The sequence below is a fragment of the Psammomys obesus genome, unplaced genomic scaffold (assembly GCF_907164565.1).
Source record: "Psammomys obesus unplaced genomic scaffold, mPsaObe1.curated_primary_1811, whole genome shotgun sequence".
In the NCBI taxonomy this organism is placed as follows: domain Eukaryota; kingdom Metazoa; phylum Chordata; class Mammalia; order Rodentia; family Muridae; genus Psammomys; species Psammomys obesus.
In genome coordinates this window covers 926,172-948,476 of record NW_026585698.1, presented here as the reverse complement: position 1 = coordinate 948,476, position 22,305 = coordinate 926,172, and the positions used below count along the sequence as shown (strand labels likewise).

Genomic DNA, 22,305 nt, shown 5'->3' with positions numbered 1-22,305 from the left:
CACTTTGCTCAGCCAGAGCCTCTCCTGCCTGCCTGCCTGCCTGCCTGCCTCTGCCTAGTTAATTCTTAGTTATCTGTGTGCTCAGCTGGGACTCTCCTGGATTCCTCTGTTTAGGTCAGTGCCACTCAGCAAAGAGAGGAACTGACTTTTGACTTTTTAAAAAACAAACTTTCTAGAGAAAATTCTTCACATTCAGTTGTGTATGTGTATGTGTGTTTACGTAGAGACCAGGGGTCAAACTTGAGAGTCTCTTCCTCATTTGCTCATATTGTCTCATATTCTTTGAGACAGGGTCTCTTTCTGAACCTGGAGATCATTGATTTACCTCTGGCCAGCAAGCTCCAGGTATCCTGTCGGCGCTGCCCCACCCAGAAGAGGATTTATAGGCATGCGATACTGTGTCCCACTTTTTAAAAAAGTTTTTAATTTATATAAAGACATTATTTTATGTGTATGGATGTTTTGGCTGCATGTGTGTCTGTGTACCATATGAATTCTTGTTGTATATGGAAGCCAGAAGAGGGTGTTGGATCTCCTGGAACTATAGTTATGAGTGATTGTGAGCTTCCATGTGGGTGCTGGAGACCTTGCGAGAGCAGCCCCGGCTGCTCTCACACTCTGCTCTCACACTCACGTCATCCCCCTCGCCTGTGTCCAGGGCTTTTGTTCTAGGGGATCAAAGAGTCAGGTCCTCACGTTTGCATGACAAGTGCTTTACTGACTGAGCCATCTCCCCAGGCATTTTATTTTCCTTTTTAAAGACAGAATCTCACTGTGTAACCCTGGGTATCCTGAAACTTGCTACACAGACCAGGATGGACGTCAACTTGTGTTGGTTCTCCCACCTCTCCCTAAATGCTCTCAGCTTTTGCATTCAGTCTTTAAAGATAACAAAGTAATCACCCAGGAAAGTAGATTACTCCTGATCTCTGAACTGGACAATTGGGTGCTGCCTTGCTTTCTCTGAGGCCAGCTCCATTGAGTCACCCTGGAAACTGGTTCTACAGGGACATACCAGGAGAAACTGTGTGCCCAGGCTTGCAATGATTTTATTGCTCCTCTGTTTATCCAGGACTTAGATTACTGGCCTCTGTCTGTGCCAACAAGGCAGGGAGTCAGCCTGGTGTCCCAGAGGGCATCTGGCTATATTGTTCATCCTCTTAGCAGAACCAGGACAAATGCTTCTCCAACAAATTATTGTACTTCCTAGGAACCTGGAGTCATCAAACAGAGACTTCTGGGAAGTGACACTCAAGTAGACCATAGAAAAATCTAGACAACAGACATGGAGAGTAGTTTCCCCTCTCTACCCAATCATTATGTTTATTTATGGATTGGTTGATTGGTGGTGGTGGTTATGGAGTAAGACAGGGTCTCACTGTATAACTCAAGCCTTCAATCCTCCTGCCTCAGCTTTCCAAATGCTAGGATTAAAGGCTTGTACTTATGCACTCCATTTTGAGATGAGGAAATTGGAACCCAGAGAGGGTAAATGGTGCATTTAAAGCCATATAGCACATATTTCCAAAGCCAATACAAGAGACAACTATATTTACTGGAACTGGGTTCTGGGGCTAAAATATCAGGAATTCTGGGCTCAGTTTCTGCGAGTTGCAGGACTAAGGCATAGAGAGAGATGAAGTCAAGTTTATCAGCTTTTACTTAGAAGTGGACATGTCCGAGGACTGCATTCTTCATTCACTCTCTCTGCAGGAGAGTCTCAAATCAACATGTATACTTTGGATAGCTCTTTGGGGGCTGGGCACTGTGGTACTTGAATGTAATCGGAGCACTTTGGAGCTAGAGGCAGGCCAGCTTTGGCTACATAGTGAGTTTGAGGCCAGCTTGGGTTGCATGATACCCTGTACCCTGCTTGCACCCCAGAAAAAAATGCAAAGCAAGAGCTGGAGAATTGGCTTAGCAGTTAAAAGCATGGGCTGATCTTCCAGAGGAACTGAATTCAGTCCCAACACAACAGCTCACAATCATCTGTAACTCTAGTTCTGGGGGACTGGGTGCCCCTTCTGGCTGCTGCAGGCACTGCACACACGTGTACAGACAGACACGCACACATAGGCTCCCTCTGTAACAACCTGGAAATGAGAAAACTGTGATTGCAATTACAGAAATGGTTCCCTTGGAATTCAGTGACAGAATGCAGGCCCTCATGATGAAGACCTGTACCTTTTTAATTCTGAGCACAGGATCCAAATTTTAGCTTCACTTCACATACAAAAAAGCAGTGTTTTGTTTCTTTTCATTGCTTTTATTGTTGTTGTTGTTGTTACTACTATTGTTGTTGTTTTTTTTAACAGTCTAATGTATAGTACAGGCTGGCTTGGAACTTATTATACAGCCAAGACTGGCCTCAAACTTGTGATGCTCCTGCCTCAACTTCCTAAGTGCTGGGATTGTATAATGCCATGCTCAGCGGTGGCATTTTACTTTTTAGGGGGCAGGGGAAGGGCTGGTTTTATTATTTACTCTTCCAGGAAGAAATACAATTACAGTGTTTTAAGCTACACATGTGTAATTTTGTCAGCTCTTATTATTTAAAGATTTAGTGTGTGTGTGTGTGTGTGTGTGTGTGTGTGTGTGAGTATATACACGAACATGCATGTGGGTGCCTGCAGAGGCCAGAAGAGGGCATCTTATCATCTGTGATTGGAGGTATAGTTGTGAATTACCTGACATTGATGCTAGGACTCCAGCTCATTTCCTGTGCAAAGAGCAGCAAGTGCTGTTAGCCACTGACCCACAGATTGCCTGTTCTGTAGTTCTGGAAGATTACATACCCTATGACAAGACTGCTCCTATGGTAATTGAGTCACCAAGACAGCCTCTCTGTCTGGCCTGCATGTGTTGCTCTCCCTGTGTGATGATGATGTGCTGTCAGCTCTGTGATGATCCTCCTGGAGATTTTACTGCTTTTGGTATGCTGACAGCTGTGAACTAAAGAACGGAGAAGCTTCTGACCTCCTTCTGCTTCCATCCCCTGCCCTCCTTTTCAATGCATAGGGAGAGGCTTTATCTTCTGAAGGCTTCTTATTTTCCTGGAGATCTAACAAAAGACTTAGTTGTCACATGTTGCGCCCTGACCAGCAATGTCATCACCAAGGGAAGATTGCCAGAGCAGAAAGAGGCTGTAAGCAGTGCCACAGAGTCTGACTCCTGTCCTAATGGCTGCCCCAGGCAACTTTTATTACCTGAGAGATTTTTCATGTCCTTAGCAAGGCAACCTTTACTGCCTGTGCATTCCCTCATCCTGTGCATTGCTCCGCCGTCCTCCTCAGACACCCAAATCTTCCATTCCTCTCTGTAGCTCAGGATAAATGCCAATCATCCAGAGTTCTTCCAGGATTGTATTTGTGAGTCTCCTCCTGGGAACCCCATGATATAATTGTATGGTTTCTCTCCTGTTCATCTGCCTACCGTCAGCTTATTTCATAGCCAAATCAGCTAACCTTCTGGAGATTAAAAAAAAGGAGCCCTTTCCTCTGGAGTTCATAGAAATTTGATTTTGAGGGGCTGGTGAAATGGCTCAGCAGTTAAGACAGACTTAACCGCTGCCAGAGGTCAAAACCTGAGCCTCACATGGGTGGAAGGGAGAACTTATTCTTGCAAGTTGCTGGCCGTACTCCACGCACACCATAGCATGTAGTTTCCCCTGCAAAAATATATCAATAAGCATAAAACATTTTTTTTAAATGAATTTGATTGTGGGATAGTAAAAGGGAGTTAGGAAAATAGAAGTATTGGATCTGATAGCATTGGGGACTTATTGATCTGTAAGGAACAGCACCTGTAAGGCAGTAACTCAGGTGAGCTTTATAAAGGCCCGGGGAGAGGCTGGTGGGAGGGACTGATCAACTTGCTAAGATAAGGGCCTTAAGGAACAGATATCAGACCTAACAAGACAAGCTGGACTGGGCTTAGCTCATCCCTAAACTCTGATAGGGAGCTGACTACGTGGAGGCAGGTTGAACAATGATTTGTACATGTCAACTGGAGAGATAAGCCCAATGTGAGTACTGGGCACAGCTGTTACAATAGGCCCATGAGTGACATTATAAACTTTGATTTGAGGATCATGGAAGCCCAGAGAGTTAGAACGACTTGCCTGCACATTACGCCAGCACACATATCTGACAAAACGTGCATTGCTAAGAAGAGAACTCTGATAAGACAGAAACAAGAGAAAAACTCAATGCTTTTCAAAAGAAGCAATGACTCAGACATAATGACAAATATGCAAACCCAGCATTCTGGGGTGGGGGTGGGGATTGCAGCAAGATCAGGAGTTTAAGGCCATCCTCAGCTATATATAGAATTTAAGAGCAGCCTGAACAACATACTACCTACAAAAGCAACACACACATACACACAAGACCCTAAAACTAAAAGATAACAGCTTGTAGATCTAGCTTAGTTGGTAGAATGCTGTTTAACAAGGCATTGGGTTTGATCCTCAGCACTGCAGAAACTGAGCATGGTATTACACACCTATAATCCCAGCACTTGGGAGGTAGAAGTAGCAAGAGAGATCAGTTCAAGGTTGACCGCAGACTGAGTTTGAAGCTAGCTTGGAATATATGAGACTCTGTCTCAAAAACAATGCAAACAGCTGAATTAAGCAGGCATGTTGAATGAGACCCATGGTGTACATACTACAAAGCCTGGCCTTCTCATTTTGCTTCTTAACAGTGTATAACTTTAGTATTTTTTTAATTATGTGTTTGTGTTTGTTTGTTCAGAGAACATCTTGTGAAGTCAGCTCTCTCTTTTCATCATGTGGATTCCAGGGCTTGAACCTTAGGCTTCAACCTTGGGCTTGGCAGCAAGGGCCTTTGCCTTCACGGCCATCTCACTGGATCCAGCTGTGTAACTCTGTAGCATGCAAAGTAGTTGGACAGAGTTTAAAGGATGGTGCTGCCCTTTCCGCCTCAAAGAATAGCGACCACCTTGGCAACAAACACTGCACCACCTCTCACAACCACCTGAACGGCTGGCAGTAAGGAAAAGAATTGTGTTAGCGAAGGAGGGTGCTGGGTTAAGACAAACATCCAAAGTAAGATCTAAGCTATCTAAGCTGTGTGGCAGGCTGTGACAGGCAGCTTAACCTGAGTGTCTTTTATTGTTGTTCAAATTATTTTAATTACTGGAAAGCTTTAAAATCTCTGCATTGGGGTAGGGTGGGGGAGGGGCTAGCTGAGGACCTCAAGGTGTGTCTGAGTACAGCCCACCTATCTTCATTGTTTTGTTGTAGGTCCTCACTGGTTTCCTCTGCCAAGGGAAGTTTCTATTTGTTTAGCATTTGATACAGTCACTGTTTTTGATGTTTTGTCCACAGTAGGCATCTTTGGGATGGGTAGGGCTTCCTCGGAAAAGTGGTATCAGTTTTGTGAAGGTTCAGTCACAGTGTCTTTGGAGATCAATGCCTAAGACATGACTCTAGGGAGAACAGGGAACTCAAGCCTTGGGGGTGCAGAGGAACTCACTGTTCCTCTCTGCTTCTGGTCACATGGCAATGACCAGGCACATGCTTTGTTCTGTGGGCACCTCCCTAGGACACCCTTCCCCACTGGGTCCATCTGCCTGCGGTTGGCTAATCTCCTGGTTGGTGGCCAGCGTGGTTGTAATGTGCCCAGCCTGCTGCTGGAACTGTATGTCTGTTTCTGGCCCCTGTCTGGGTGTACTGGGCTTATGAAACCTTTTTTTAAAAATAATGTTTATAATGATTTCTCTCTATATACCTGGCTGTCCTGGAGCTCACTATGTAGACCAGGTTGGCCTTGAACTCACAGAGATCCACTTATCTCTACCTCCCCAGAGCTGGTATTAAAGGTGTGTGCCAGCATGCCTAGCCGATTATGAACTCTTTGTTGGATTCTGCAGGTTACTTTTCTCATTTCTCCAAGGCTTATATTTGTGGGGCTTCTGCTTGGAATCCCATGATACAGTTGTGTGATTTCTCTCTCATTCATCTGCCTATTGTCAGCTTATTTTTACTTTTTCAGATTTCTTTCCTGTGGGGTCTCAGAAGCCACAATCACAGATCTTCCCACAGCCCTTTTCTTCCCACACCATGTGCACACACATACACACACAAACATGCACATACCCATACATACACACATATACACAAATATGCACACACATACGCATAAACACACACACATACATACATATACACAAACATGCACACACACACACACCTAAAAAGTTTCCAAGCTGAGCAAGGAGTATCAGGAATAGAAGTCAAAGTCCACTGTGGTGATGTTTGCCTTTAATCTCAGCACTTGGGAGCTGAGTTCAAGACCAGCTTGGTTACTACATAGCAAGTTCCAGAGCAGTCAGGACAACACAGTGAGACCCCATCAAGAAAAAAAGGGGGTGGGAGAGGGAACGTGTCTGTATATGGAAGAGATATCACTTACTAGGCAATGGGTAGTTAGCATTCTGAGCAGCCCCAGATGTGCTGGTGTGAATGCTTTCGAAATCAGTGAACTGAAGACACTACATTGGGAAAATCCCAGAGTGGCTTTTCTCCTTTCCCCAAAGTTTGTATTAGGAAGTTGTTAAGCACCTCACTTGTTCCCAGCTGTATTTATTCTCTCTAAATCTCTTGGTTTCTTGGGAGGCACCAAGGGTATCAAAGGACAGCTTGGATTCCTTGGTTCCCCCTTTACACACATGCATATTGTTTATTAAACTCCATGAACAATCGAAAACCAATGCATCATAATAAGAACACCAGCTTGCTCTGCAAACAGGATGAGGGGTGGGAAGGGTGAATTTTTTTTTTCTCAGATTTTGTTATGCACAAAATACTTGGGGAGCTTGTTAAAGCGTAGGTTCCCATTCAGGTCTGGATTGGAGCTCTAAAACCCCAACTTTTCTAACAAGTTCCCAGGTGATGTCAAAGTTGTTCTTGGGAAATGACAATTAGCTCCAGGTGGCTGTAGGCAGCCCCACCTCTGCCTCTCACCAGCCAGCTAAGCTCTCCCGATGTTATTCTACAGACTGAAGAACTGTGGGTAGGAGGAGGGCCCCAGAGCTTTAGGTTTCAGTTAGTCTTTGTCCCCACCCTTGAAAGAGAGATAGAGAGAGAGAGAGGAAAAAAAAGCACCAGGCAGCATCAGGGACTGACAGCGACTATGAAAATGCAAGCCTTGTAAGCCTAGACCTGTTTCACAGCCTACACTCTGCTAAGAACTGCCAGGAGTTGCAGCTCTCTCCAGCCCCAGTTGTGTTGTGTGTGCTCTCTGGAATCCATCAGACAAATAGCTACAGGCCCCTCTCACTCTTTGTAATTAATAAACAAGTTTCCCCCAGGTTCTTTGAAGTGTGGAGCCTTGGCTTCCCAGGCAAACCCCACTTCCCCTTGCATATCTGTGGAAGATGTCATCTTTTCTGGTCTCTGACCTTGTTTGTCAGTTGTAAAAGAGGGATTGAGAGTCAAGGGATCTGGGCAGGCCAGGACAGAAAATGAACATGTACACAGAGACGCTTAGCGTAGTTCTTGCCAAAGAAAAGATCAGTCAAAATGTTTGAATTTGTTCTTATTTCTAGAAAGAATCAGATTTGTGTGTGCGTTTGTGCATTTGTGTGTGTATATGTTAGTGGTGAGTAGATTGCCCTCCGGGCACCATGATGCATGAATTCTAGGTCAAGGATGAGGGGATAGAGAGATCTTAGCATGTCAGCCATGAGGGCTTCAGTTCAAATCCCCAGCACTGCACCAAAAAGCTATGCGTAGCCACACTCACCAGTGCTGGGTGGTGGTGGGAGCTCCAACAGGTGGATCACTGGGTCTTGATTGTCTACACATCATCCTCAGGCCTCTGCATTCATGCACATTATGCACAGCCACACATGTGTACACACACAAAGGGGATTTTCTTAAGTAGTAAATAATTCTACACATATAGACAACAGTTAAGGAGAGGGCTGGAGGCAGCATCTCTGCAGAAGTAATAAAATGGGATGGGGAGTATGCAGGGCAGGGCTTAGATAAGTCTTGAAGAGCAGGCGTTGGATGGGGTGTGGGAACATCATTCAACCTTACAACACTGAGAACACAGTAAGCCCCGCAGGGCTGTGTGGGCATCAGGGTCTGACTCAACAGATCTGGATGGCTGAGAGAGATACCTGGGACTTTTGGTTGTGTAGGGGTGAGAAAGGCCTCAGCAACCCGCCAGGTTTCTGCAGTGAGAGGGAGACTGAGGGGTGATGCCATGGGGTGCAGAGAAGGCAAAATGTTCCATCCCGGATGCATCAGATGGAGATAAGGATGGCGCTACTAAAGACACCCTTGTGTCTCACCATTCACGAGGGGATGGATTGGGTGTCTTCATGGGTGGCATTTCCGTGCTTTCTAGGTGTCTCTTAAAAGGCCTACCTTACAAATCATTGCTTATCGCTATGTTGCCATCTGCTCCACCAATTAAGTGTCATAATGCCTATTTGAGAGGCAGGTTTTTTATTTTTTTTCCCCACCTGGTGTGAAGGGTGACATTTGTGGTCCTGATGGGCCCTCCCATTTGAATAGTAGTGATTTCTACCTTTGTTTGTGAAGATACCATTTCTGCCCAGTATTTATACTATTTGCCCTCTATTTCCTTTGGGGGAGTGAAGGCTGGGGTGGTATTTCCATTAACCAAGTTGGCATGTTTGTTTTTTTTTTTTTCATCAGATATCATTGATAGGAAAATCAAGTTTCTAACACAGAAAAGAGACTTGGCCAATCCCAGGCTTACTCAGTGACTTGACACAAGCTGAAGTCATCTGATGCCTCTATTCGATCCAGGCTATAGGTAAACCTCTAGGGCATTTTCTGAATTAGGGATTGATGGGTGAGGGCCCAGCCTCTTGTGGGTGGTGCTATGCCTGGGCTAGTGGTCCTCGGTCTCTAAGAAAGCAGGCTGAGCAAGCCAGGGGAAGAAAGCCAGTAAGCAGCACTCCTTCAGGGCCTTGATATCAGCTCCAACCTCCCGTTTTTTGTTTTGCTTTGTTTTGTCTTTTTCTCTGTTGGAGTTCTGTCCTGACTTCTTTTGATGATGAACAATGATGCGGAAGCGGAAGCCAAACAAACCCTTTCTTCTCTAAGTTTCTTTGGTCATGGCGTTTCATCACAGCAATAGAAACCCTAACTAAGGCACTCAGTAAAATCTCGAAGTTCTTCCTTTATAGACCCAGGTCAGGTGGTTGCCTAGATCAGTCTTGTCTGGAGGCCCGCACTGGCTGCAAGTGAGCAGCTCTGTCCAGAGTTCTGGTTGGGGATAAGCGGGTAGTGGGAGTCTTGCTTGGAAGCCCTGATTGGCCTTGAAGCTGCAGCAGTGCTCCGGCTTCCGCTTCTTGAATGCTGGGAGTGAACCACCATACCAGGTGCAAGTTAGTTATTTCAAACATTTATTTTTATTTATTTGTCTGCGAGTGTTCGCCAAGTGTGTGTGTGTGTGTGTGTGTGTGTGTGTGTGTGTGTGTGTGTGCCCGCCCTCAAATGCCAGAAGAGAATGTCAAAGTTATGGGTGGTTGGAGGCATCTTATGTTGGTGCTGAGAACCAACCTCAGTGAGCCCTTCTTCCTCATTCCTTTCAGGCTATTTTAAAGAGCCAACTTTTTATTGCTAGAATTTTAGTACTCGGGAGCCTGAGGCAGGAAGAATGATTCATGTTCAAGGCCAGTTTATAGCTTACACAAGAGTGCGACTGTCTCAAATGAGTAAATACTAACCATCCCCCAAACTGCTGAGCATAGTGGCTTGTCTATAAATTTCAACTTTTGGGAGGTGGAGGCAGGAAGATTTGTGAGTTCAAAGTTACCCTCAGATACATGACCAGTTTGAGACCAGCATGACCTACACCAGAATTTGTCTCAAAACAAAGAACTGGTAGAGAGATGTCATCCTAGCTTCTTGGAAGGCCGTGCTGTGTCAAAACCTTGCCTGCTGTACAGAAAGAGCTCAAGTCCAGCCTAGGCAACTTAGTAAAACCCTGCATCCTAAAACAGGAACAACAAACGACAAATGGGTGCCTGAAGAAGTTGAAAACAACAGGACCAGTCCCTGGCTCTAGGAGAGACCTCTGACACCCCAACAGGATTACTCATAGCCCGTACCCCACCAGCGGGCGGCGCGCACGCGCTGTGGGCGGAGTGCATGGTGAACCCAGAGCCGCGTCGGACGTGCGCGCGCTCGCGCCCTATAGTGGCGAGGCCGCGCACGCCCGGGGCTCCCGGAGGCGGGCGGGTACCCCAAGGCCATTTCCGGGAGGGGCGGGGCCGGCGGCGCCGCGCCTCCAATCTCGGCGGCGGCGGCGGAAAGGGGAACCCGGGTCCCGGACGGGCGGCTCAGTCGCTTGCAGGGCAGAGGTGCGTGAGGTGGGCAGCGGGGAGCTGAGCGGCTGCGGGCAAGAAGGCGCGGGTCCTCGGCTTGAGGAGGTGGAGCCGCTGTGGCGGGAGGGATGGGGCTGGGGCTGAGGGGAGCCCGGCGGAGCTGACGGGGGTCAGGGCTGGGCTGAGGGGAGCGGAGGGAGGCCGAGCTGAGAAGAGGGGCCCCGAGCGGGAGCGGGGTTGAGGGGTGGTGGGCCCCAGGCTGAGGGGGGACGGGGACGAGGGAAGCGGGTCCCGGGCTGAGGCGGAGCCGGGCTGAGGGGAGCGGGTCCCGGGCTGAGGGCGAGTTGGGGTGAGGGGAGCAGGGCCCAGGCTGGGCTGAGGGGAACAGGTCCTAGACTGAGGAAGAGGAGGGCTGAGGGGGGAGCTGAGCTGAGGGGAGGGGCCCTGGGCAGAGAGAGAGAGCTGGATGAGGGGAGCCGACCAGGGCTCAATCGTGGCGCCGAGGTTCGCTGTCAGCAGTTGAGCGGGAGGCAGATCTGGCAGGAGTAGCTCAGGTCTGTCTGGTGGGGAGGCAGTAGAGCCATGGCCCTGGGGATGGTGCGGTCTGGGGTGTCCCAACCCGGGGAAGGGGCGTGTTCCCCGAGTGAACTCCACTGAGTTCTTTTCTTCTCGGTTCTGAGGTTCTGGTTCGGCCAGAGTGCTGATAATCCCGGCAATGAAATCCCCAGCCTTCCAAGGAGCCAGGCAGGCAGCTGATCCAGCAAAGTGGTGACTCCTTCAAGTCTTAGAGTAAACAGACGTGTTTCCATTTTTCAGACGCTGAAAAAGAGGGGGCCTGAAAACACTTGTGCAGGGGAAGATGCCCAGCACCGACCTTCTAAAGTTGGTGAGTCCGTCCAAGGAGGACCGTCATCCGTTAACTCTTAGTCAGAAGGATCTAAAATCATGTGGCCATTTCCTCCTCTGATGTTCGCTTTTGATAAAAGCTGAGCATTCTCTGCTACTTTTTTTTTTAAACGGGAGTTTATGATCAGGGTGAATAAATTGATGAATGCTGTATATGTAGAACTTAGAAATTCTTGGAGAATGTTTTACAGAGTCATTGCAGATGGCTTTCAACTGCTCCTGTTCTTACTACTAGAGCAATTGCTTTTGTTTTTGTTTCAGAAATAATGTCTGCCTGTGTAACTCATTGTGGCCTGGAAATCAGCATATATACTTGGCCTTGAACAAGCAGTAATTTTCCTCCCTTTCCCTGTTAGGGCTGGGGTTTTTGTTTGCTTTGTTTTGTGTTTGTTTGGTTTTTGGAGACAGGGTCTCCTTATATAGTCCTAGCTGGCCTGAAATTTCAAGAGATTTGTCTGCCTCTGTCTCCTGAGTGTTGGGATTAAACAAAGGCCTGTTTTGTTTATTTTTGAGGCAGAAGCTCTCAGTATAGCCTAGAATGGCCTTGAACTAGGAATCCTCCTTCAGCCTCCTAAGCGCACCATCATGCTGGGCTCTTCCTGAGACAGCATATCTATCACTAAGTAGACAAAGATGTCTGTGAACTTCTGATATAGCTGGAGCAGACCTTGAACTCTGTATAGTTCAGATGAGAGACAGGAATACTTGCTTTGTCTTTAGAGCCTAATGAAAAGTTCACTGAAAATAGATTCTTGTCCCAAATTTCATGAGTTTTCAGTAGGTAAAAAATAGCCGTATTAATTTCAAATTTTCATTACAAGAGAATAATATTTAGAAACGTTGGAAACTAAATAAAAGGAATCCATTCTCTCCATTCCCCTTCACCTCCTTTCATCAATGTGTACTAAGAGACAATTGCTGTTGGCATATTGGATGGTTAATGGAGAACGACTCCTGACAATGGACAGTTTCTGGCTTTCCTCTAATATATCTGGATGTGCATGTAAATGACAAATACAGAAGTAGAATATTTCTTTGTGTAAGGACTTGTGCTTATTTGGGGGAGGGGTGCTAATGAACTTTTAAGTCTGAGCAGGGCTTGCTTGCATTTATTCAGTGTATTTGGAATTATTTTTATTCTGAGTTATTTCTCTAGCTGTCGTCATACCTGCCAATGACTTCCTGGTACTCTAGAATGGAAATTTTGTTCAGCTTATTGCAGTAGGGGATTAACAGATATGAATGATTCTTGACAAGTCATTTTCTGAAGATAATGTAGAGGTTGCATAAAGTGCTTTCACTAAAAAGACTGTTATCTTTTTTCTTAACCTTAGTGTGTTGATACCTGGGGCTGAAAGGTTAAACAAAACAAAACAAAAAACAGAGTTAGGTTTTCAGTGGGTTACTACATTTTTATTATAATCTGAGTTCAAGGCTCTTGTTCTCCTTTTTACAATATATAAAGCTGATGCATCAACTGGGAAGAAAGGGTCTAAGAAAGTTTAAAAAAACAGAGAGAGAGAAAAGCAAAGCAAAACAAAACCTCAGTACAGGAAAATGTCTCATAATCTTAAAAAAAAAAAAAGAAAGTGTGTGTGTGTGTGTGTGTGTGTGTTCACGTGTATATCGACTTCAGGGTCTTAAATGCTAGGCAAGTGTTCTACTTAAATCCTCATCAATTCTTTTAGTTTTTTTATTTTGAAACAAGGTTTTACTGTGTCAGGCAGGCTTTAAACTTCGAATCCTCCTGCTCAACAAGTGTTGGTTAAAATCAATCTTAAAGTAATTTGGTGAGCTTAATATTGTACGTGAATCCAGATAGTCATCCCGTATGCTAGCAGAATAAGATAAACAGTAGGTAGGAAATCAGTATAAGGCGGATTCTGGAATAATAGTATAGTTCTCACAACTCAGGTCAAGAATGTATTAGATGCAGAAAGAGATATTCTGTATACTTACTAAAATTTTACTAAAAACTCTGAAAAATATGCTGACATCTTCCTTTAATAAATGAAAAACTAGACTCTATTGAGTTCCACAGCAGTTAAGTAGTAGAGTTGTTTTACCTCAAGTGGAATGATTTCAGAAGATCCCTCCCTTTCACCTTTGTATATTGCCTTTGAAACAAACCTTGGAGAGATAGAGGTTTGAGATAGAGATAGAGGCTGTTGATTACTGACAGTGGAGAATTTGGGAAGAACAGAAATTGAAGTTATTTGGGTGGGGCATTTTGGAAATACATGTGGGAAAAAGATTCTTGTCTCCTGCCTTAAAGGCCCTGATGTATTATAAAATCATGTTTGTTTTCCTTAATAGTGCAGTTACGGTATTGAAATTTTGAGCTTTGTGCCTATATGTATAGTGTTAAAATGTTTGAAGGGCCGTTAGAAAGTGTTTATTGTAAAGGGGGTATTGAGTGATAGGGCCGAAAACTACTCTGTGAACAGCATGTTGGAGAGAAAATGTGACGATCACCTAGAATCCATATGTAACCAAGGAGCTTGAGCTCTGGGTGTTCCTGCTGGAAGTTTTGTCTAATTAGGGTGGTTTACTTGTCTTTTTTCCCATTTAGTCACATGTGACATGTCATGGGATGGTAACACTTTCCATCTATGTCTCAGGGAGAATAAATGAGCATGTTCCTCTGCAGAGGATATCTCAAGAGGGAATTCAAGTTAGGCAATTTGTAGCAACCTTTCTTCACTCTGGCAACATTTTCATCCATATTCTGCGCAGTTGTACCTAATGATATCACTTTGCAGGTTGTCAAACATTTATAGTTTTAAAGGAAAGTTTACTTAAAAGCAAATATGGTATCTTTTGAGAAGTAAGTTTATGATATTCTAGGTAAAACAGGCTTACCTTACTTTGATAGTAATTGTTTATTTAGGTAAGTTCTTAACCTATGCAGTTTTGCTTCTGAGGGACTTTTGACGACCTTGGGAAACATTTCTTGGCTACTAGCATCTACTAGATAAAAGCCAGGAATAAAATCAAGTATCCAGTAATGACCATGACCTTCCAATTAAGGGATATATTGTAGAATGTCTGCAATCCCAAGATTGAGAACCCCAGTTGGAAGTCTTTAATATGGCTGACTGCTTATTTTCAGGCTTTATTTTCCTGTGAGTAGGGGAATTAGCCTCTTGCAATATTACTTAGGTTATTTTGCCCATGACTCAAGTCCTGGTATCTTGGGATATATCTGGATGAACCTATAGTATGATCATCTGCAGGAACAAAATCCTGAAGAAATTAATGGCTTTCCTCATCAACATTTCTGCAACATCCTTTGAAGTAAAGCCACCTTCAGTTTTTATTTTTGGCTTAAAAAAAATCTTGGGGCTGGAGAGATGACTCGGTAGTTAAGAGTATTGGCTACTCCTTCAGAAGACCCAGGGTTTGATTCCTATATGGTGGCTAACAAGTATGCTTTCAGTTCTAGCAGATTTGGTGTCTTCTGGGCTCTTCTGCACTAGGCATGCAAGTAGTGCATAGATATACATGCAGGCAAAATTCCCATCATATTAAAAAAAAATCAAATCTTTTTAGGTCTTTGTACTTGATCCATGATCTTTGACTCTTAAAGTTTTTTTTTTTAATATTTTGCATTTTTATTTTATGTGTAAAATATGTGCATTTCATTTTATGTGATGTTTTGATTGTAATAATGTCTATGTACTATATCTGTGTACTGCCACAGAGGCCAGAAGAAGGCATTAGGTCCTCCATAACTGGAATTATAGACAGCTGTGAGCCATCACGTGGGTATTAATAATTAGCCCTGGGTCTCCTGGACAAGCAATCAATCAGTGCTCTTAACCACTGAGCCCTCTCTTCAGCCCTGCCTTTTTGTTTTTTTTTTTTTTAGGAGACTTTCTTTCAGAATCTCAAGTGGAATTTAAGAATAAACTGAGATTGACACTAAAAGTTATTTTCTATTATTTGAACGGGTTTCTTGATTGTAGAATGAATTGGAAGGAAGGGAAATTTCATTTGACTGATAGGACATATAAGATTGTGTGGGCATAGAGATAATTGTAGAGTGGACAATGCATTTGATATTGTTCCAGTCTTACAATGAAGCAGAACTCTTAATAATTTCTCTAGCCTTTAATCTAAAGTAGAGGGGAATTACAAATAGGTGAGCTACAAATCCCAAGTTTGGCTTAGCTTTGCATTCTATGTGCCAGTAATTTTTAGTAACATTTGCCTTTGTAATTAATAAACATCACTCTAATATTACATGTAGTTTGTACACATAGGTGGCAGAATTTAGAACCAGCCTGGGGTTAAGAATTTTCCATGGGGAATTTATTTGCTGTGAATCAGTCTTCATGTATACATACACAGAGCCTAATTACTGATAGAAAAACCCATGCAGTAAATAGAATAGTGACAGCCACAGCGGTACAGTTTATCAGTCATAAGGAACATTCACTCTGTGTGCTTTGAGTGTTTCAGGGACTGTTCACCAAGACAGGGCAAGCTTAAAGAAAACCAGCAGGGAGCATGAGTGGTGATACATACTAGTGAGGTTGGTGGTACATAGTAGGGTTCTCTAGAGGAACAGAGCTGATAGAATGAATCTATATCTGCCTGCCTGCCTGTCTGTCTATCCAGTAGTTGTTTAGTTCATAAGGCTGGATGTTCTCATCTGGCCTTCAGTTACATTGGAATCCCGAAGAAATAGGTTCTAATACCAGTGGCTCAGCAGCAGGATATGTGAACTTGTCAATGAGAAAAAGGGAGAAGCAGGTGAAAAGCAAAAGCTTCTTTCTTCCATGATCTTTATATAGGCTGCTGTAAGAAGGTGTGGCCCAGATTTAGGATGGGTCTTCCAACCTCAAATAATTTGATCAAGAAAAATGCCTCACAGATGTGCACAGATGCTTAGATTTTTAGTTAATTCCAGATGTAGTCAGGTTGACAACTAAGAATAGGCATCTCACTTGTCATCCAAAACTCAAGGGGCAGGAGGATACTGAGTTGGAGACCAGACTGGGTTAAATACTGGACTGCTGGGTGAACTGGACTACTGGTGAGACTATCTCAATAGAACAAAATAAACCCAAAGGCATAACTAACAAAACCAACCAAACAAAAAACCCCAACAGGGAACAGTTTAGAACACCCTCCAGCTAGCAATAAAGAGCCTTCATTTCTCTTAGTTAGGCCTGAGAAGGCAGAGGAGGGAGAATTTACTTTTAGAACCTTGGGAGCTCAGCTGAAGGGAAGTGACAGGTAGCCTATAGCACTGGGAGAACTGGTCAGTAGGAAGGGAAACAAATTATTTTCCTATCCTCTTTCCTCTACAGTTTGTATTCCCTAATAGAAACCATAGGTAAAAGGAGTCTAGTTAATTTGATTCAGAGAGGCAGCTTTTGGGGTATGTGGTAGAATTAGAAAAGGTTGCATAGAGGAACTAAGCCTAATGCTTAGTAGGCTGAAGTTATTATTGCTTGAACAGAGAATTGAGAATGGATAGGATGGACCTGTTAATAACAGAAGAATAGAATCCCAGGCAGTGTTGCTACAGTTCTGGCAAACCCAGAGCTGCTTTGTCCTGGTAGTATCCATGGAATTTTGATTACCATCATGAAGGGCCTTTAGAAGCCTGAACTCCAACAGCTCCCCTCCTCTACCCCTTCCCTTTTCTTCTTATGTCTACCCCTACCAGCACTTTGTTTTTGTGTTTTTGTAAAGATAGTGTCTGGCCATATAGCCCAGTTTAGTCTAGCACTCATTGTCCTCTTGTGTCCTACCCACTCCCTCAGCTACAGGTATGTATTACCACACTTAGCTCCATGTATATGGAAGTCCATGTAGATGGAAGTCAGAGATCTCCTTGGTGTTGTGTTCCTCAGGAGCCATCCACCTTGTTTGAGACAAGGTCCTGGAACCTGAGGCTTACTGGTCAGCTAGCCTAACCTAATTAGCAATTGTCAATGCCTTCCAAGCTCCAGAATGACAAATGGATCCTATCAAGTCTTGCTATGTATATGGGTATTGGAGATTGAACATAAAGCAAGCACTTTAACAGTTCAGCTGTCTTCCTAATCCCAGAGGCTGCAAATTGCAATTTTATTTTTTAAATTGTTAAATTTTTTAAAGAATTTATTACAAATTATTCACTTTGTATTCCAGCTGTAGCTCCCTCCCTCATCCCCTCCCAATCCCTTCCTCACTCCCTCTTTTCCTCCCAAGCCCCTCCCCCAGTCCACTGATGGGGAGGTCCTCCTCCTCTTCCATCTGACCCTAGCCTATCAGGTCTCATCAGGACTGTCTACATTGTCTTCTTCTGTGGCCTAATAAGGCTGCCCCTTCCTCCGAGAGAGGTGATCAAAGAGCCATCCACTGAGTTTATGTCAGAGACTGCCCCTGTTCCCCTTACTAGGGAGCCCATTTGGAGAGCTGCTATGGGCTACATCTGTGCAGGGGTTTTAGGTTATCTCCATGCATGGTTCTTGATTGGAGTATCAGTCTCAGAAAAGACCCCTGTGCCCAGATGTTATGGTTCTGTTGTGCTCCTTGTGGAGCTCCAGTCCTTTCCAGGTCTTTCTGTCTCCCCTTTCTTTCATAAAATTCCCTGCGCTCTGCCCAAAGTTTGGCTATGAGTCTCAGCATCTCCTTTAATACCCTGCTGGGTACTCTTTCAGAGGCCCTCTGTGGTAGGCTCCTGTCCTGTTTCCTGCTTTCTCCCTCTTCCAATGCCTATTCCATTTGCTTTCTGAGTGAGGATTGAGCAACTACTTTAGGGTCTTCTTGTTTAGCTTCTTTATGTTTGTTTGTTTTGTTTTATTCTTCCAGAGCAGAGGACCGAACTCAGGGCCTTAGGCTTGATAGGCAAGTGCTCTACCACTGAGCTAAATTCCCAACCCTAAAGTGATACTTCTAATTTCTTTTTTTGTTGTTGTTGTTGAAAGTGATACTCTAGTTTCTTTTTTGTTGTTGTTGTTGTTGTTTAGCTTCTTTAGGTGTACAGATTTTAGTGTGTTTATCCTATATTACATGTCTACTATCCACTTAAAAGTGAGTATATACCATGTGTGTCTTTCTGCTTCTGGGATACCTCACTCAGGATTGATCTTTTCTAGTTCCCACCATTTGCCTGCAAATTTCATGATTTCCTTGTTTTTAATTGCTGAGTAGTATTCCGTTGTATAAATGTACCACAATTTCTGTATCCATTCCTCAAATTGAGGGACATCTAGGTTGTTTCCAGATTCTGGCTATTACTAATAAAGCTGCTACGAACTCAGTTAAGCAAATGTCCCTGTTGTATAGTTGAGCATATTTTGGATATATGCCGAGGAGTGGTATAGCTGGATCTTGAGGTGGCACTATTCCTAATTGTCTGAGAAAGCGCCAGATTGATTTCCATAGTGGTTTTACAAGTTTAAATTCCCACCAGTAATGGAGGAAGCTCCCCTTTCTCCACATCCTCTCCAGCATGTGTTGTCACTTGAGTTTGTGATCTTAGCCATTCTGATGGGTGTAAGGTGAAATCTTAGGGTCATTTTGATTTGTATTTCCCAGATGACTAAGGATGTTGAGTATATCTTTATGTGTTTCTCTGCCATTCAATATTCCTCTATTGAGAAGTCTCTGTTTAGCTCTGTACCCTATTTTTTAACTGGATTCCTTGATTTGTTGCTGTTTAACTTCTTGAGTTCATTATATATGCTAGATGTTAGCCTTCTGTCAGATATAGGATTGGTGAAGATCAAAGTGCAGTTTTAAAGGTCAGTATTTATATATGGATGCACCATTATCCTTAATACCTAGATCAAAACAAAAAAGAATTCCCAGAACTCCAGCAGGTCCCTCATGTCCCTCCTCGTCTAGCTGACTAAAGGCAGTTACTTAGATTTAGATTTAGATTACTTATGCTTAATCAATTTAGATTACTTATGCTTAATCAATTTAGATTACTTATGCTGATTTTCAGTTTAAAGTAGAAACATTTTGTGAGTGGTCATTTTGTTCAATGTTTTGTATCATTATGTTTTTCTTGTTACTTTGTTGTATTACAATGTATTGCAGTCTATTCTATTTATAGTCCATGAACATTTATGTGTCCAGTGTTTGGGTAAGAATGACATTGTTACATTCTTGAACTTGCCTTTTAGTCAACATCAAACAAACTTTGTCAAAATGTGTAGTGCCAGCTTTCTATAGTAGTTTTTAAACAAATTTACACTTCTATAGGGTTTCCTTGCCTCTTTTTTTTTTTTTTTTTTGTTATTACTTTCCACTGTCTCCTTTTCTTTCTCTTTTGAGACAGGTTTCATGTAGTCAAGGCTAGCCTCAAACTTCATTCATAGGGCTGGTTTTTAATTCTACATCTTCTTTTTCTCACAAGTGCTAGAATTACAGGTATGTACCACTCCCACGCCTAATTTTTTTTATTTTTTTATTTTTTTAGTTTTGAGACTTCCTTACACTGTAGCACTGGAGGGCCTCTTGCATATGTCATTGCTTCCTGCGTATTAATTCATTTTTATTTTTTGAGATGTCAACTCTGTTTGAAGCTGAGAATGACTTTAACTTCCATTCTTTCTGCTCCTACCTTCAGAGTACTGAGAGTACAGGTATGCCCCAACCACACCCCGTCTATTTGGTGCTGAGGATTGACCCCAAAGCTTCATGCATGCTAGGTAACCATTCTACCAGTTAAGCTACACTCTCAGCCCTTAATTTCTTTCTGTTTATTTCTGAGGAATAATATCATTGTGAATTGTAGGTGCTCCTGAACTCTTTGTATTTGTAACTGGAGTGACTATTTTCTGGACATTTTTTTCTGAAGTATGTTAAGTCACTGTTATGAACTGCATTTGGCAGCTAGTTCTAAAGTGGTATAGATCAGTTGTTTATTGAGTTTCAGTCTTAATGACTTCTTGGTTTAAAAACAATTAAGACAAAATTTTGTTTTCAAATTCTAATAGAAGAATCTATTAAATGCCATGGTGGACTTGGTCCTTATCTAGTATTTTGTTTTTGTTTTGTAAGACTAGAAGAAAGCCTATGGTTATTTAGCTTAGTCCTATTTGCAAATGTTTTTTACACTTTTCCAGAATCTGTTTGGCTGTCAGAAACATAAGCAAGCATAGTAGGTGGCTGATTTAGTTCTGTTTTGTTGGTAGGTTAAAGGGCACTTTCAGCTTTCTGGTTCATTTATTTGATGTCATTGAAGGTTAAAAATTGCTGTAATGTATTTCTTATCAAACTGGGGCACATGCTTATTAAAATATATTTTGTTATCACCGTCTGTGAGAAAATATGATGTTAACCATAGGAATTAAACTACTTAAGGCCTTTCCCAGCTCCTCTGACTTTTGCTTGGTTTCTGCAAAGGCTGTTTTATATTGCTGTTTGTGATGAAGAAAAGAAAATTATTAACATCAGATAATTCATTTGTCAAACATTTAGTAAGTGTTATTATGAGTAGTGATTTGTTATGTTTTGTTTGTTTTTTGAAACAGAGTCTTAACTCTGTAGGTCAGGCTGGCCTGGAACCCCCTCCACAGCCCCAACCTGCCTGGAACTCAAAAGGGTCCTGCTTTAGCTTCCCAAGTGCTGGTATTTTAAGTGTGAATGGTCATGCCCCGCTTCTACAGTGATTAAAATGTGTGTGTGTTGCATGCATATATGTCTGTGCACCATTTGTGTGCCTGGTGCTGGTGGAGATCAGAAGGTGTTACATCCTCTGGAACTGGAGCCACTATGTGAGTGCTATTAATTGAATCCGGATCCACTGGAAAAGCAACAAGTGCTCTATAGTGATTTTAAAAAATTATTTATTATTGTATGTATATGTGCATGAAGTGTGTATGTGTTTGTTTGTGTGTGTGTGTGTGTTACATAGGTAAGTCAGAGACCAAATTTATGAAGCCAGTTCTCTCCTTACACCTTTATGTGGTTTCTAAGGGCTTGAACCCAGGTCACCAGGTTTGCTTGGAAAATGCCTCTACCTGCTGAGTCATCTTGCTGGACTTTGGTTTTTTTATTTTAATAGCATTTACTGTCCACAGAAACCATGTTCAAAGGCAGTAGTGTATGTATGTTTATATGGGGACAGGCACCTGATAAATAGATTTTTTTTTGGGGGGGGTGCTCTTTCTATAATAGCTTCAGCTGCCCTGGAACTTGCTGTGTAGACTAGGCTGGCCTCAAACTCACAGAGTTCCACCTGACTGTGCCTCCTGAGTGATGGCATTAAAGTCATGCTCCATTATACCTGACTCACTAAACAGATTTCTGAATAAGAAAAATGGTGGTGCCAGAAATTCACCTGCTCTTTGAATTTAAATCTAGTTCTTATCCAGAATGGGAATAAGGGTAAAGAGGGAAGGGGGGGATTTTCCAATTTGGGTTTTTATTTTAATATATATTTTTCTTAAGTGTTTGCTTAAAAAATAAGCTTTAACAAGGTAAAATCTTGATTCATATACAAATATAAAATGAACATATTAAAGACTTTTGGTCATAATAGGAAAACTTGTCACTTATAATTAATTTAAAAGAAATCTAAAGTACACATATATTTATAGAGTAGGAATATTGAAAATGAGCCAAGTGTGGTAGGACACACCTGTAATCCCAGCAGTTGGGACATTGATGGAAGAGGATTTCTGTGAGTTTGAGGCCAGCCGAGGCTGTGTATTAAGTAACAGGTCAACCAGGAGCTAAATAATAGTAAGTCCCTGTCTCAGAGGAAAACAAAAAAGCTAAGAAAAGAAAATGTGGGCTGGAGAGATGGTCAGAGGTTAAGAGCACTAGCTGCGCTTCCGAAGGTCCTGAGTTCAATTCCCAGCAATCATGTGGTGGCTCACAACCATCTGGAATGAGATCTGGTGCCCTCTCCTGGCCTGCAGGCACATCTGCAGGCAGAACACTGTATAGTTAAAAATAATAAATAAGTCTCAATTAAAAAAAAGCAAAAAAAGAAAATGTACTAGTGGACATGAAACTAATTTCTTCAGTAGTGGGGATGGAAGTTAGAACTTTTACTGAACCTTGGCAAACTTTATTGTTGATATATGAAAATTTGTTTGCCTGTCC

The 22,305-nt window shown here is 42.9% G+C and overlaps 1 protein-coding gene across 2 annotated transcripts in view; it reads left to right on the top strand.

Moving 5' to 3' along the window:
• The first annotated feature begins 10,290 nt into the window (after positions 1–10,290).
• Positions 10,291–22,305, top strand: part of Sgpl1 (sphingosine-1-phosphate lyase 1) — a 52,832-nt gene continuing 40,817 nt past the window's right edge. Inside the window, exons 1-2 of one of the 2 annotated variants that reach the window (XM_055598981.1) lie at positions 10,291–10,371; positions 11,152–11,221. In XM_055598981.1, the coding sequence (XP_055454956.1) occupies positions 11,195–11,221 (27 nt within the window). In that variant the 5' untranslated portion in view covers positions 10,291–10,371; positions 11,152–11,194. Of the gene's footprint in view, positions 10,372–10,400; positions 10,441–11,151; positions 11,222–22,305 lie in introns of those variants that run through there. The other variant, XM_055598982.1, reaches the window with a different exon arrangement.